Consider the following 16,946-nt stretch of genomic DNA (forward strand, 5'->3'; position numbering starts at 1 on the left):
TCGTCCAGATTTGCTGAGTCATCCAGATTTGCTGAGTCATCGCCCTCTTTTCCTCATTTGCAGTTGATTTTTGTTTGTTTCTGCATTTACACATATTTTTATCTGCATGTTAGTTTACTTTATTCTAGCATCTTTGTTTTATCTTATTATTACTTTCTTATATTTCTTATTGTTTCTAACACGGGGGGTGCAATACAAATTTCATTGACGTGCTACTCTCAGTGATAATAAAGACATTCTTGAATCCAAAGGATCACGTTGTGCTGGTGATCTCCTTTGGTCATTTATTAGTAGCTCACGTAATGCTACAGTTCTGGTAAATCTATAGAATAAATGGAATAAACACATTTTTTGTTGAACAGACGAAGCAGATTGTTGTTCACATCTCGATTAAAATAAGAAAGTGAAAAACTTGAACTTCTGATTGCTGAGCACCTGAGCGGCAGGAACAAAACATGATTGTTTGTTTGAATGTGATGGTAAGGCAGGTCGAATCAGTCGAACCAGTGGGGGTCTTCAGTGTGTGAAGCTGACTTTCAGATGCAGATTTGGTCTGTTGGGCCGCTTCAGTCCTCCAGGGGGCGCTCTATGGAGACATTGGAGGCTCCAGCGTGGACCAAAGAGTTCCAGTGAGGAGGCCATGAGTCTGTTCTGCAGAAGGAGAGGAAAACTCTCAGAGCAAGAGAAGAAACAAACCTTTACCTGAGTGATAATCGTCCCTGCTCTGCTCAAAACCATTAACAACCAAAACCTGTGCACACCTGAGCATCATCAGCAGACATTTACCTGTGCGTACCTGTATTCACCAATGTCCCAGATATCAGAACCACAATGTTTGCTGGGAGGTTCAGTCTGTTAAACGATGCAGATCACTGTAATAAATGTGATTACATTACTTTCAATGATCATGTAATAAATGCATCATCTCATCTTATCTTATCTTATCTTATCTTATCTTATCTCATCTCATCTCATCTCATCTCATCTCATCTCATCTCATCTTATCTTATCTTATCGCTGGTCGTCTCTGTCCAGAGAAAATAAAAGCAGGTTAAGAAACGTTGAAACTCTGAATGAGCTGCTTTGGAGCATCTGTTGTACTTCTGCACTCGGTTTGGTTCAGGATCAGAATCAGAACGTCTACACGTGAAAGAGTGTGACTCCAGTTTCAGGTTGCTGAGCATGTGAACGCGTTTCATTCACCAGAGAAGAAAACATGAAGGCCTGGATCAAACCTGGTGCATGTTGTTTACGTTTTGTGCTTAGAAATAAAGTTTAGTGAAAAAGGAAAAAAAAAAAAAGCTCCTCGTGACAAAATCACGTGACCTGCCCGGATTATGACGCGACATCAGCTGACTGCGCTCCACTGACGAAGAAGACATCCGTCGACCTTCATTTTCGGTGAATTTCTCCGCGATTTGCTCCGTTTCAGCGCCGCCGTTCGCAGCTGTTCTCCTCCGACATGGCGAGTCAGTCTCAGGGCATCCAGCAGCTGCTGCAGGCCGAGAAGAGAGCGGCCGAGAAGGTGGCCGAAGCCCGCAAACGTGAGTACGAGAGGCGGCCTGCGAGCCCGCCGCGGCCCGTGAGTCCGTTAGCGTATTAAAAGGGTGAAATTAGCGGTTTGTCGGTGAATAACACCTGTGAGGATACCTGCGGGGATACCTGTCCAGGGAGAAGGGGGCTGAAAGGAAAAGAAACACGGAGAGAGGAGGAGGAAGCCTGGTGGGGGGCGGGCGGTCGGGTTGTGACGGTAACAGAACTGCGTGAGAAAATCTGTGAATTTAGAGATTGTTTGCTCAGTTTTAAACTTTAATCCACTCCGAGTCAAAGCGGACAGCTTGGCACAATCAACACACCTCCTCTCAGCAGATCGGCTTCCAGGAAGTTCCTCTGACCTCACGTATTTTGGTAAATTGTGTATATTTCTGTCGGTTTGTAACCGTCCGTCACCTCAGCTCGGTAATAAAGGTAGACGATTAACGGGATAAAGAGACGCCTCGTGAATTGAATACGTGCTGAATTATGTCTTTAATAATGTCTTTAACCCGAATTAATGAACAGCGAAAGTTAAGTATTAACTTAACTAGAGTGAGTAAAGTATTACAACAGGTAATGCCAGATGGCACATTTACAAAAAGTAACAGAAATTTGAATGGGGTTTGGTTCTGCGATCAGGATAAAGGTGTTTTTAATTTGCTTATTCAAAATACTTATTTTATTTATTTAATACAACACGTTCAACTCTTCATCACATTAACTGTAATACTAATTATGCATATTTATATTTACTTATTTTATTCCTAAACGGGTTTTTATGAATACTTTTAATAATGCAACATTTTCTAAAACATCTAAAAACGTATTAATTCCAGCTGATGGTTTGTGTGAGTCACCCGCTGAGCATCATGGGATACGATGATGAAGAGTCAGCCGGCCTTTCTCAGCCTGCTGACTCTGTCGAGGTCATGTTTTGTGGCCCAGGTGCAGTTAGTGTTATTTAGTTTGATACTCATCAATCACAAATATTTCTGTCCACAGTTAAAATCTTCACATTTTCTACCTGTTTTCAAATAATTGATACAGGATGTATGTCTGTGTGCTGTGGGTGTCTGTCTCTCTGTCTCTCTGTCTGTCTGTCTCTCTCTCTCTGTCTCTCTGTCTCTCTCTCTCTCTCTGTCTCTCTCTCTGTCTCTCTCTCTCTGTCTCTCTCTCTCTCTATCTGATGTGTTGTGGGTGTCTCTCTCTCTCTCTCTCTCTCTCTCTCTCTCTCTCTCTCTCTCTCTCTGTCTCTCTCTCTCTGATGTGCTGTGGGTGTCTCTCTCTCTCTGATGTGTTGTGGGTGTCTCTCTCTCTGTCTCTCTGATGTGTTGTGGGTGTCTCTCTCTCTCTCTCTGATGTGTTGTGAGTGTCTCTCTCTCTCTGTCTCTCTCTCTCTCTCTCTGATGTGTTGTGGGTGTCTCTCTCTCTCTGTCTCTCTCTCTCTCTTTGTGATGTGTTGTGGGTGTCTCTCTCTCTCTGTCTCTCTCTCTCTGTCTCTCTCTCTCTCTCTGATGTGCTGTGGGTGTCTCTCTCTCTCTGTCTCTCTCTCTCTGTCTCTCTCTCTGATGTGTTGTGGGTGTCTCTCTCTCTCTGTCTCTCTCTCTCTGTCTCTCTCTCTCTGTCTCTCTCTCTCTTTCTCTCTCTCTGATGTGCTGTGGGTGTCTCTCTCTCTCTCTCTCTCTGTCTCTGTCTCTCTCTCTCTGTCTCTCTCTCTGATGTGTTGTTGGTGTCTCTCTCTCTGTCTCTCTCTCTGATGTGTTGTTGGTGTCTCTCTCTCTGATGTGCTGTGGGTGTCTCTCTCTCTGTCTCTCTCTCTGATGTGCTGTGGGTGTCTCTCTCTCTCTGTCTCTCTCTGTCTCTCTCTCTGTCTCTCTCTCTCTGATGTGTTGTGGGTGTCTCTCTCTGTCTCTCTCTCTGATGTGCTGTGGGTGTCTCTCTCTCTGTCTCTCTCTCTGATGTGTTGTGGGTGTCTCTCTCTCTCTCTCTGATGTGCTGTGGGTGTCTCTCTCTCTCTCTCTCTGTCTCTCTCTCTGTCTCTCTCTCTGATGTGTTGTTGGTGTCTCTCTCTCTGTCTCTCTCTCTGATGTGCTGTGGGTGTCTCTCTCTCTCTGTCTTTCTCTCTCTCTCTCTCTGTCTCTCTCTCTGATGTGTTGTGGGTGTCTCTCTCTCTCTCTCTGATGTGCTGTGGGTGTCTCTCTCTCTGTCTCTCTCTCTGATGTGTTGTGGGTGTCTCTCTCTCTCTCTCTGATGTGCTGTGGGTGTCTCTCGCTCTCTGCAGGTAAGAACAGACGTCTGAAGCAGGCGAAGGAAGAAGCTCAGGCTGAGATCGAACAGTATCGACTGCAGAGAGAGAAAGAGTTCAAGACCAAAGAGGCTGCAGTACGTCGCACAGCTGCTGCTAATCATGCTAATCATGCTAATCATGCTCGTCATGCTAGTCATGCTAATAATGTGCTACTGTTTTAACATTAGTGTCCAAACTTTGTAATTACATGCTATTTTAATTTCTTAAAATAGTAATTTATATATTTTTTTGTCTTTGATTTGTTTGATTATTACTAAATCTGTGCCCCCACCTCACCCCAGGCCCTCGGTTCCCACGGCAACAGCGCAGTGGAGGTGGACCGCGACACGGCTGAGCGAATGGGTCGTATCCAGGCCAGTTACCGCGGTAACCGGGAGGCGGTTCTGGGCGAGCTGCTGCGACGCGTCTGCGACATCCAGCCGGAGTTTCACGCCAACTACCGTGTGGCCGGCTGAGGCGGGCGGGGTCGCGAGAAAACGGGGTGGAGCTAATACCAGAGGGGCGGGGCAAACAGAGGAGACATGGATGTTATTTTCATTAGCTTTGATCGCAGCCACTGTCTGTTAGTTTGTCAAGATTTTGTTTGCTAGTCAACAAATAAAACTGTCTAAAACTTTTATTTTACAGGTGTAAAGTTCATTACTTCCTGTTTTCCTGCTCCAAACAAAGAAGAGAACGTTAATAAATGTTGTTACTGTGTCGATGTTTGCGAAATATTTATATATATCTGAATTAATTTTCGTTGAATCTTTCCTCAATCTGACAAAATAAAAGTCTTTCTTCGCTGTTTCTCTGAGGTCGGAAAAGAAAAAACTCCGATCAGATGTCGGTGTAAAGTGAAATCAGTCAAACTAAATGGAATCAGATTGGTTGTTTTTCTTTTAATTCTCTCCTCCAATCAGGAACAGCTCATCTGTTCTAACCTGATTGGTTGGGGAAAATGGAAAGGCTTTTATTGTGACACTCTTATGCATTTCCAGATTTTTTTGGTTGTTTTCGTGTGTGTGGCCATGTGACTTCCTGTTGATGTTTGTGACGTGATGAAAATATTAAACTGAATATTGATTGCCTGGAAACTGTGTGATGCTGCTTTGTGATTGGCTGAGATTTTACAACGACATATAGAGAGCACCTGAAGGCGACCGGTGGGTGCTGAACCTGAGTGAGTCTGGTAATATGGTGCGACACATCAGTATTGTTGCTATGGTTACCTGTACTTAAACATACCTTGAAGGTGTTACTGGGGACCTTGATTAATTTAAATAATATAAGATGTTCCAGTAGTCCTCGAAGGAGATCCTTGTGTCCTTGAGGTCCCTGTAGCAGTCCTGGGGTCAGGATCAGGGTTCGTCTTGTTCCATACAGAGATTTCTTCAGATTCTCTCTATCTTTTAATGACAGTATGCTCTGCAGACAATGAAATCGTCTCAAATGAAGCCCTCCTCATCTTTACTCCGCCTCTCTGGAAGCTCTTTTTATACCCAGTCATGTGATTCACCTGTTGCCAGGTAACCTGATTCATTGTGAGATGTTCTACCAGCTGTTTTCTTTCAGCATTTCACAACTTTTCCAGTCTTTTGTTGCTACTGTCCCAACTTTTTAGAAACGTGATGCTGCATCAAATTCTAGATAAGGAAGTCATTTTCAAAAGCAATGAAATTTCTCAGTTTCAACATTTGAGGTGTCGTCTTTGAGCTATTTTCAGTTAAATACGGAGTTTTCACTGTATCACATTCTGTTTACATTTAACACAGTGTGCCAGCGTTTTGGAAATCGGGCTGGAGACACATTATATAAAATATAAAATTCTATAATATATATATACATACAGTGTTTGAGGGTTCTGTGCAGTATCTCAGCTGTTCGTAGGACTGCTCTTCTGGACAGAGACCTGAGATGTTGCCACTCTCCCAGTTCGTGGGTCACTGCCCCCAGTGCTCTGATTACCACTGGTACCGCTGTTGCCTTTACCCCCCCTTCTCCTCTAGCTCCTCTTTCAGAAGCCTGGACCTTGTTCTTTCTATTCAGCTGACTCTTCAGGACCTGCCTGACTCGTAGGTATTTGGTTGTGACTGACTTTCTCGCGGACTCCTCATGATTCCCATTTGTCTGTGGTGTCCCAAGGTATTTGAAGCTGTCCTGAACATCTGCAGTGCCGCCTTCTGGTAGTTCAACCCCCCTCCATTCCGGTCATCTTCCCTCTCGCTGATACCTTCCACCCACATTTATCCAGTCTGAATGACATCCTGACGTCGTTGCTGTAGGTCCTGGAGATGTGGATCAGGGAGTCCATGTCTTGCTCACTCCTGGCGTACAACTTGATGTCATCCATGTAGAGGAGGTGGCTGATGGTCGTCTGCTTAGGAACCAGTATCTGTAGCCGCTCCTCGTGATGCTCTGGCTGAGGTGATTCAGGCCTGTGCAGAACAGCAGCGGTGATGGTGCATCATCCTGGTGTAAAACGCGCTTGATGGTGACTTGTGCAATCGGCTTGTTGAGTTGGCCTCCAGAGTCGTCTTCCACAGCCCCATTGAGTTCTTGATGACCTGGCTCCCCCCTGGCTATAGCATTGTTGTTATTGAGCACGTAGAAAGGCCACGTTTCTTTGTGATCAGCAGGACCAGAACTGAGCGGTCGCCTCACTCGTGTAGTTTTCATGAATTCTTCCCTCTGATGTCTCAAAGGTGAAACATGTCCAGTTCACTGCACTGTACAAGTTCTGTCCTCCAGAAAGGTTCAAGCACAATGTTTTCAACCGTACAAGCAGGTGTTTTCCAAAGGAAGCAGAAAATTAGATAGGGTCACTTTTATTCTAACTGTTCTACAACTTTAAAGTATGGAGATACATCAGACTACTTCTAATATTTAAATATGTTTATACATTACTGTATATTCTCATGAATATAGCAATGTTTTTGTTTCTTTATTCAGTGCTTTTATCACTGAAGTCTTCTTGTTTTTCTAACTTGTTCTAGTTTATTTTCCATTGCAGTGTAATATATTTGTAATTATTAGATTGTAATCTCTCTTTCCTCTTTCCATGTGTTTCGTTCGTGTAGCTGAACCTCGAACAATGATGGAAAGTGAGAAAAGAATATTACAAATAAGTGAAAATAAAAATGTTGCTTGAAAGAATGATAACTTAAAACAGAAACAAAGGCTCGTTTCACAGTTAATCTCTTTATCTGACATCAGAGATGCTTCCGGCAGTTTTTCCTGAGGGAAAACTGAAGTTCAGTCTCTCACAAACAGAACATGTTTACTCTTCCTGTCTGACGCGCTGATCACCTGACTCCTCACTACAAACACCGGCGACGTGGCTCCAGTGAAGTCCCGCCCCTCACCGCAGGCCTGGCCCTATGATTGGTCCAAACTGGGAACGTTAATATCCCGCCCCCCCTGGTGCGTCAAATTAGCTCCCCCCCTGTGTTCTGCGTAGGGACGTTATGACGCAGGGACGCGGAAGTGGTGCGCGAGCAGATAAGCATACGGTGAAGAGAAGAAGTTGAGGAGACTGACGACTCTTCTGTCTTTTCTTTGGTTTCATTTTCTTGTGACTTTGTTCGTCTTTTCGGAGCAGAAACGGAGCAGAAGAAGTAGAAGAGTTCCCGGAAGGCTTGTAGGTGAGCTCGCGGTCTGTTTCTACGTATTGGTGTGTGTGTAACTCTGCCAGTGACCTCTGCTGCTAACACTAGCACACTGTTTGCTACCAAATGAAACTCCATAGAAAAACGTGTCAGTTTAAGGCATTGCCGAACATAACAAAGAAAATCCACGTGTGAGGTTCGAGGCCGTGGCAGTCCCAGAACGGGAGGGATCTTGTTGTATGTTCGGCTTGCCTTTACTTCACCTGCAGAGCCCTCATTCCCGAAAAAGCCTCAGCCTTTATGACGAGTGTGTGTCAAAAACAGCACATTTCTAACACACTGTAATGCTATAATTAAACACACACTCACACGCACACACAGTATTACACAGAGTATTACACACATAGTACTAGACTGAAGCGGAGGACCAGGACCTCCACAGTTTAGCTGGTCCAGGCAGCAGATCTGGACTTGACTCTAGCGCTCCGGATCAGCACATATCAGGTATCAGAACCAGATCAGAGAATCTGACCACAGACAGGTGAGTTAAGTTCAGGTCAGTTCAAAGTGGATCGATGACAAAGAAAAAGACCGATTGAGGTCAGAGGTCAGTCCTGATGCTGCCGCTCTCTGATTGGCTGGTGAGACAGTTCAGTGCTGCAGGTGTTAAACACCTGATCGGGTTAAAGTCTTTTAACTGATCTTAGCTTGTCGGGAAAACATGAATTTCAGACGACGCCACGTTTGTGTCTGAGCTGAGATCAGATCCGGGATCATCAATAAATCAGTTATGCATTTCTGATGTCTGAAGTGTTTGTTGTTATCATGGTACAGCTCACATGTTGACCCCCCCCGCCACCGCCACCGTGTGTGCATCATGTGCTCTGTGCAGAGACAAATGGTTGATACATGTTTGTCATGTTGTTCCTCAGGTGTGTTCAGGTGAGATGGCTTCAGTTTAAAGGTCTCTCAATCTGGAGGACATACAAGGTTTTATTGTCAGCCGGTCAGGTCATCCTGTTCTTCATGAGCACATGTCAACAGACAGACAGGCGGACAGACAGACAGGCAGGCAGACAGGCAGGGAGACAGACAGACAGAGAGAGAGAGAGAGAGACAGAGACAGACAGAGAGAGAGAGACAGAGAGAGAGAGAGAAAGAGAGACAGACAGAGACAGACAGAGAGAGAGACAGACAGACAGGCAGGGAGACAGGCAGGCAGGCAGGGAGACAGGCAGACAGACAGACAGACAGAGAGAGAGAGACAGACAGAGAGAGAGAGACAGACAGACAGAGAGAGACAGACAGACAGACAGACAGACAGACAGACAGGCAGACAGAGAGTTGGCATTAGCTTTAGCATTAGCACACTGCAGAGCAGCAGGTCATTCTGAAGCTGATTTGCTGAAACAGCTTTCAGAGGAGAAGCTGAATGTGGGATAAAGTCGTGATATTTCTTTATTGATCATCACCATTAATCTGGAACTGATTGGGGATCAAAGGTCAACACCTGCAGAAAGTCAGTCATTTACAGAAACATCATCATCCTCACGATCAACAAATCCCGCAGAGAGCTCGTCGTGTCGCCGCGACGCAGACGAACGCTCACGAGACCTGCTGAACGCTCCTGAAACAACACGTGACCTGCGCCCGCTGTAAACTGCGGCTCTGAAGTTCGTCCCGTTATCACTTTTTATTGGCTGTTGAACACACACTCACCTGTGACTCTCTCTCTTCCAGACAGTCTCCTCAGCGCTCGATCACCTGTCGCTCTCACCTCTCCAGGTAAGACATTCGACTCCTGTCTCCTTTTTGTGATTTTTAAATGAAGCGCACTGATTGGGCCGAGATCGACCAATCGGGGCACGAGAAGCACAGATGAGGTTTAAAAAGTGGAGGGACATACTAGCTGCTCTGTGAGGCTAAATACTAACAAGCCTGTCAACGTTTACCATGTGCAGCATCGTAGCTTAGCGTGTTAGCATGCTAACACGTGCTAATTTGCAGCAATCACAAAGCGTAGGTGAGGCTGATGGGGATGGGGATGTCATGAGTTCTGCAGATATTTAATCATAAACCAAAGTGTTGGACACATTAACATGTTGACCTGATGATGGCGCTACATGAACAGTCAGGATCAATAAAGAACGCGTCGTAGATTTCACGTTAATCTGTGGACGCTGCTTCGTTAAAATGTTCCTGAGCTGCCGTTGAGACAATACTGAGACCCCAGACAGTCGGTCTGGCTCAAGTTTGCCTTGAAGGTAAAAATTCAAACGTGAAACAAGAAAAAGTCGTTAAACAACCAGAGGACATAACGGCCACTGCAGCGCCCCCCTGAGGCTGCGGGCCAAAACTAAACATTTTTACTCTGAAGTCTGCAAAAAGGTGAAGTTTGACCTCAAGGTTTTCAGAGGAAAGTTCACGTTGTTATCGCGTTTATCGCACTTTATCACAGTGTTTCCCAACCTGAGGCTCGGGACCTCCCGAAGGTCATGTGATAAATCTGATGAGGTCATGAGGCTCTGTAGAGAGAGGGGCGAGAGACACTGTGAATACAGAGAAAGAGTCCTATTTGTAATTGTAGCAATGATGCTGACTCATCTAAACAGAAAACAGGAAGTAAGTGTTGCCGACGGCGACAACTGACCTTCCTGTTAATGTTGCTCTGATCTAATTGGCTGATGGCACATGGCACTTTGGAGTGCTCTGATTGGCTCATTCTGCCTCCCGTAGCCTCGGGGCCTGAGAGCCTATCAGATTACAGCAGGGTGTCTGCTCAGTGATGTCAGGCTGTTGCCACGGCTACGGCACCAGGAGGAGCTGATTGGCTGCTGTGATGCCATCAGTGATCAGTCTGCCTCTGGTTGAGTGAGGTTCATTTTGAATGAGGAGACATCGCTAAGGTAGGACAGCATGTGTTATCGTCTCTCGCCCATTTTTGGTTCATAATAATGAAACCAGTCCAGGTGAGACCTGGAGTCTGTGTGCTTGTGGGTCATTTCTCCCTCAGTTATGACTACAGACACAACAAGCTCCTGCCTGTCTGAGCGATCTTGGATTTTAAGGTGGATCTCTTTGTTTAATGAGATCTGATAGATGCTAAAAGCTATTTTTAAACAGTGTGATAAAGTGATGAAACAGTTCAGTCCATCAGGAGAACCGGACTGTAAAACCGGATTAAAATGTGCTGTTGTAATGTGAGCTACAGGTGGGTCGCTCTCTTTATGGCTTGTTCTTTGCTCTGTGTTTGTTTGCCTGTACTCAAACAGGAGCCGCTAACAGCTAACTCAGCAGACTTTTGACCAAATGTAAACCAGCATAGACTAAAAAACAACAAGTTAGTAGCAGTTAGCTAAATCAATGACTCCATGAGCGCAGCCAAAGCATCATGGGAGCTGCAGAAATACGAGCGAATGTAAACTTTGTTCCCCTGCAGCCATGGACCACATGAACCACAGCACCATGCCGGTGGACCACACCCACCACCATCATCACACCATGGCCCCGCCCACCACTGACGGACACAACCACGGCGGAGGAGAGAGCGGTGGTAGCGATGGAGGACATGCAGGACATGGAGGGATGGTGAGGGACAGGGGTCATCACTGCCACATGCCACTTATATCTAATCTAATAAAGTCTACATGTGATGCTAGCATGCTAGTAGAAAGTAGCCGCATACAATGTGGCGCTAACGGGCTAATGTTGTGCTCGGTGTTGCCTAGGTGATGACCTTCTACTTTGGCTACAACAATGTGGAGCTGCTGTTCACCGGCCTGCTCATCAACTCACCTGGAGGTCAGCGTCACGCTTTGTTTTTCAACGTTTAGGGTTTCTTTACATTTTTGGATTTAGATTTTCAGTACTTTATATTATTATTATTATTATTACTTTTTAATGTAGATATTTACCTTTTCCCATTTTGTATGTTTAGATTTTAATAGTTTTTATAAATTTATGTTTTTATTGTTTTATTTCATATTTTGCTTTTTATAGTTTTTTATCTTTAACATATATATACACACACACACATATACAGGCATGTGAGAAAATTAGGACACCCCATTAAATAATCAGCTCTTTATTTAGAAATGGTACACATACCAATATCCAGTCATGTTTTTATGTATTTTTCAAAAAGAAAGTGATTTGATTGCAATTTAACAACAAAAATGAACATTGTTTGACAAATCCAAAAAAAGAAAAAAAATAAAGTATGTATTTCAATGGAGGAAAAAGTTAGGACACCCTACCCCCTAGTAGCTAGTGTTGCCCCCTTTGGCTGATATGACTTCAACGAGACGCTTTTTGTAGCCTTTTACCAGTCTCTGACATCGATCAGGAGAAAGTTTGGCCCACTCCTCAATGCAGAATTCTTTCAGCTGTGAGATGTTTGAGGGGTGTCTTGCATGTACAGCCCGTTTCAAGTCACCCCACAGCATTTCGATGGGATTAAGATCAGGGCTTTGACTTGGCCATTCCAGGACTCTCCACTTCTTCCTTTTTAGCCAGTCCTTGGTGGATTTGCTGGTATGCTTTGGGTCATTGTCTTGTTGCAGTATCCAGTTACGCTTCAGCTTTAATTTTTTGACAGATGGTTTCACATTTTCTTCAAGCACCCTCTGATACACAGTAGAATTCATGGTGGATTCTATGATGGTGAGTTGGCCAGGTCCTGCTGCAGCAAAGCATCCCCAAACCATGACACTACCCCCTCCATGCTTTACAGTTGGTATGAGGTTCTTTTCTTGGAAGGCTGTATTTGGTTTACGCCAAACATGTCTTCTGTTCTGGTGTCCAAATAATTCAATTTTAGACTCATCTGTCCAAAGAACCTTATTCCAGAAGTCGTGGTCTTTGTCTATGTTCTCTCTGGCAAACTTCAGTCTGGCCTTGATGTTTTTTTTAGAGAGCAAAGGTTTCTTCCTTGCACACCTCCCATGCAAGTCACACTTGTGCAGTCTCTTTCTGATGGTAGAGTCGTGCACTTTCACATCGACAGTTGCCAGAACCTGCTGTAATTCCCTTGATGACACTTTAGGATTTTTCAGGACCTCTTTGAGCATCTTGCGTTCTGCTCTGGGGGTAAACTTGCTCGGACGGCCAGATCTTGGCATGGTGGCAGTTGTTTTAAATATCCTCCACTTGTAAATAATTTTGCGAATGGTGGAATGGCTGATGTTAAATTCTTTTGAAATCTTTTTAAATCCTTTACCAGACTCGTAAGCGGCCACAATCTTCTTTCTGAGGGCATCAGGAAGCTCTTTAGACCTCACCATGGCGCTCACCTCAACATACCAACTGTCAGGGCCACACCAAACTAAATTTGAGGTTTAAATAGGGCAAGGCTCCATTCAAATGCTGGGTAACGATGTACTAATCATGTGCACCTGACGTGATGCACCTGTTTGGGATTTGCAACATTTTAAGAGGGATAATATAGGGGGGTGTCCTAATTTATTCCTCACCAGAAATTGCATTATTTTTTAATTAAATTTTACAGAAAGTTTTAAACAGGCTTTTCTTATTTTTTTATTGTTTAGTTATATTACTTGGATCCCTCAGTTTAATTAAAATTGACATTAAATACCCATATGTCCAAATATATTTTAAAATACACAGGATTTCGTGAGGTGTCCTAATTTTTTCACATGCCTGTACATATATATGTATATATGTATATGTGTGGGTGTATATATATATACACACATATACATATATGTATGTATGTGTGTGGGTGTATATATGTGTATATATATATATTCTCTATATACTCTATGTGTGTATATATGTGTGTATATATGTATGTGTATGTATGTATGTATGTATGTATATATATATATATATATATTCTTTTACCTAACGATATTTTTTTGTCGTCCCATTCAATCCTTCCCTCTCCCTCCCCTCCCCCCCTCTCATCCAATCAGAGATGGTCGGGGCGTGTATCGGCGTGTTCCTATTGGCTGTCCTGTACGAGGGGTTGAAGATGGGTCGTGAGGCGCTGCTGCGTCGCAGTCAGGTCAACGTGCGCTACAACTCCATGCCGCTCCCGGGGGCTGATGGGACAGTGCTGATGGAGACGCACAAGACGGTCGGGTGAGTGGCTAACGCTAACAGCTACACGTACACAAGTGGAGTCAGTGTGTGATGATGACGTCATCGGGTGGCCTGAACAATTGAAGGTGTTTTACTTTCTCTCTTTTCCACTGCAGATATTTCAGATGTGTATTTTTAACACAACAAGAAAGTACTTAACATCAAGAAAAAAGACGCTTTGAAATTATAAGTAACGTTTGATGGAATGTGTAATCAAGTTAATACAAACCCGGACTTAGTGATAACATTTTTTAAAAATGTAATTACATTAAAATTCATTATTTTATATTAAGATAAAGATGATAAAGTAGAAATATTTAGTTTTACCAAAACAAAAGACTACATTAAATTACCAATACAATAATGAAAATGATGAATCTAAAACGGATGATTTAGATGAGCACATTCTGATTGGAGCATCTCAACACCCCCCCCACAGGAAGTCTGCTGATAATTAAGTCATGATGATAATTGTCATGTTATTATCAAAACCTCAGCAGTAAATTTCAGTGCTCTGAAAGTGTGTGGAGGCCTGGTCAACTAATATGTTTGGACAGCTGATCGCCTAATGCTGAGGCTAATGCTGAAGCTAATGCTAACATTAACTATAGTACACATGTGATTGAAAACACTGAAATAGTAAAAAATGACATATACTGTATGTGGAGAGGTGATGTGAACAATAATGCTAACACTAACTGTTGAGTGTGTTTCTTCCAAATTATGAATTTAATAATTAATTACTTAATTATTAATCAAAATGATGAAACTGAAGCTAACAGTGATGTATAGCTACAATGTGTTTATAATGGTGTAATATATATATGAATGCTTGCTATTAACGCTAGAGTAAATAAAGCTAACAGCTTGTATGTGTAAACATGTTGCAATGCTAATACCAAAAAAAAAACCCACTAATGCTAACACTCCAAGTTAGTTAGCCATGAAGTGCTATTGCTACGTCAGAGGACCAGTGTGGAGGATTTAGGGGGATGTGTTAGGACATAATATTCAAATACTAGTTATAATGTATGTCAGTACATACATTAGCATGAATGCATAGCATATAAAAAGCTACATTTTTGAACGCCACCATTGCTATACATCTGTATTGAAATTGCTCATTGTGAATGGATTTGCTGATACTAAAAGCAACGGCAGCGTTACAACGCGTAAAGGGCAACATTGTATAAAATGCTAATGCTAGCAGTAATGCTAATGCACTCCTCTTGTCCTCTCAGACAGCGGATGCTAAGCCCCGCCCACTTCCTGCAGACCCTATTGCACATCGTTCAAGTGGTCGTCAGCTACTTTCTGATGCTCGTCTTTATGACCTACAACGCTTACCTCTGCATCGCCGTGGCAGCCGGCGCCGGCATGGGCTACTTCCTGTTCAGCTGGCGGAAAGCGGTGGTTGTCGACATCACCGAGCATTGCCATTAGCTAGCGTGCTAGTTACCAAGATTTTGCTGTCACAATCGATAAAATGCTAACAAACACTTTCACTCTTTGTTAGCACGTTAGCTAATGCGGAACTACAAACGAGAGTTAGCGCATGAAATGCGTCACTAAATTGCAAATGTTACTCGTTAACCACGGTAGCACCTTGTTAGAGGTTAACATGAACACTAACATCTGTAGTTAGCAATGAATAAATCCTTGTGTCGCAGAAAACGACGAACATTTCATTGGCAGGGTTTTTGCCATTATTACCAAGTTTTGTTTTGTTTTGTTTGTTTGTTTGTTTGGAAACTCCTGCTGGTATGCGAGCCGGCCAATCACAGCTCGGATCACCTCAGAGGTTTTTGATTGGCCAAATCACGTCATACTGTCTTTTATTTCCTTTTCAGTGCCATGACAACTGGAAGGCTAGTGCTAGCTGCTACTAGCCAAAGTGTTGGCATACGTAGCTCACGTATACACTTATTTTTTTTAGTTAGCATTGTCAGCAGCTTGTTAGAAGAGCCACCAATCATAACACGATATTTAAACATTTATTTAGAATATAATATATTAGGGAATAGATTTCATTTAGATTTTTTTTATTTAAATGAAATGATTAAAACGTTTTTTTTTTATTATTTTGTTCTTGTTAGCATACAGAAACTGCTTCTACGTTTTCTTTTTAAATAAAAATCATCCACATTAACACAGCCGATGAGCCACTTCTCGAATTTATCAGTCAACCAAAACTTTACATTCTAAAATTCTTGTGAAATGTTGCTTGATCTGAAACAATTTAAACGTAATGTACGTTGAAATCTTATAATTTTACTGAAAGAAGAAAAGATTTTAAAGGTGTTTTTTTTTTTTTTTTTACAGTTTTCTGACGAAAGAACTAAACGAAAATTTCCAAATCAACGTCTTTACTAGTACTTTTCTAAACAGTCGTTTCCTTTTTTCTCGGCCACCGTGGGCCTTAAACCCAACACCTGTTGCCTTAATGTGGCTGACGGACGTCCCGACGTGCTACTGACTGGAGGCCAGTGTTTGACTTTTAGGTGCTGCTGTTCCACATCAACACGTGTGTTAATGGAGGTCGGTGCCCCCCCAGGGAAAAAGATGGTTTGTTAGGATATAAAATACGTGAGTGAATGAGACTTCTGTAGATGTCTTTGTGATTGATTGTGATTTTTTTTATTTTTATTAATGGATTCACACTGAGATGTGGGTGGAGTTTACTTACTGGACCAATCAGGTTGCAGGGACAGATTGCAGTTACTGGATTTTTATTCATAACAAAATTTAGACACAAACTTGTTGAGAATTCTCAATAACTGAAATTAAAACAGAGCACAGCTACACTATGTGGCCAGAAGTAAAGGGACAGCCACGTCCACATACTTCTGGCCACGTGAAATGCATCCATCAGGTGTCTGTTATTAGATGTCCGCAGACTTTTGTCGGTCTGCAGCAGATGTTAAGGTGACGTCCTCTCAGTGTGAATCTGTCTCTGTTGTCGTTGTTGGAAAATGAAGTCGAGGTTAAAACATAATGAAAACTGTCTGTGAAGGAAACTGAATATTAAAAGTGTCTGAAAAATGTTTGAATCGTCACCAATGCTGGAATCATTGAAAAAAAAAAAACTGAATAAAGTTTATGAAGAAAGTCGTCGTCATCTCGTCTGTACAGAGGAAATTAACTGAACCAGATCAGATAACAGATGCTTCACCTGTTCCTGTCCCCGTGGTTTGAAAGGATATTTCACCTTCAGAACAGGAAGTGATGTTAAACTACCTGTTGGGTTTGTGGAGAAGTTTGGATCTTGTCATCAAGGTAAATGACAAACAAAAGTGTTTCAGACTCCAGTGATGATAAAAAACCTTAAACTTGACTGAACCCAAAGCTGAAATTGCTTGAAAGCTTTCTCGAGATATGTGTTATAACATTTTGTTCATTTTTATGACTTATTT

The 16,946-nt window shown here is 42.9% G+C and overlaps 2 protein-coding genes across 2 annotated transcripts; both read left to right on the forward strand.

The window, feature by feature from the left end:
- Positions 1–1,375: 1,375 nt before the first annotated feature.
- atp6v1g1 (ATPase H+ transporting V1 subunit G1) lies at positions 1,376–4,914 on the forward strand. The gene is made up of 3 exons (XM_041959598.1): positions 1,376–1,544; positions 3,818–3,918; positions 4,126–4,914. The coding sequence occupies exons 1-3, from the start codon at positions 1,463–1,465 to the stop codon at positions 4,297–4,299; spliced, it is 357 nt and encodes a 118-aa protein (XP_041815532.1). The 5' UTR covers positions 1,376–1,462; the 3' UTR covers positions 4,300–4,914.
- Positions 4,915–7,322: 2,408 nt separating this feature from the next.
- On the forward strand, positions 7,323–16,604 carry slc31a1 (solute carrier family 31 member 1). The gene is made up of 6 exons (XM_041959495.1): positions 7,323–7,467; positions 9,172–9,216; positions 10,871–11,019; positions 11,160–11,232; positions 13,365–13,533; positions 14,775–16,604. Exons 3-6 carry the CDS (start codon positions 10,873–10,875, stop codon positions 14,974–14,976), a joined length of 591 nt encoding a protein of 196 aa, XP_041815429.1. The 5' UTR covers positions 7,323–7,467; positions 9,172–9,216; positions 10,871–10,872; the 3' UTR covers positions 14,977–16,604.
- Positions 16,605–16,946: the final 342 nt, after the last annotated feature.

This window comes from Chelmon rostratus, chromosome 19, assembly GCF_017976325.1.
Source record: "Chelmon rostratus isolate fCheRos1 chromosome 19, fCheRos1.pri, whole genome shotgun sequence".
In the NCBI taxonomy this organism is placed as follows: domain Eukaryota; kingdom Metazoa; phylum Chordata; class Actinopteri; order Chaetodontiformes; family Chaetodontidae; genus Chelmon; species Chelmon rostratus.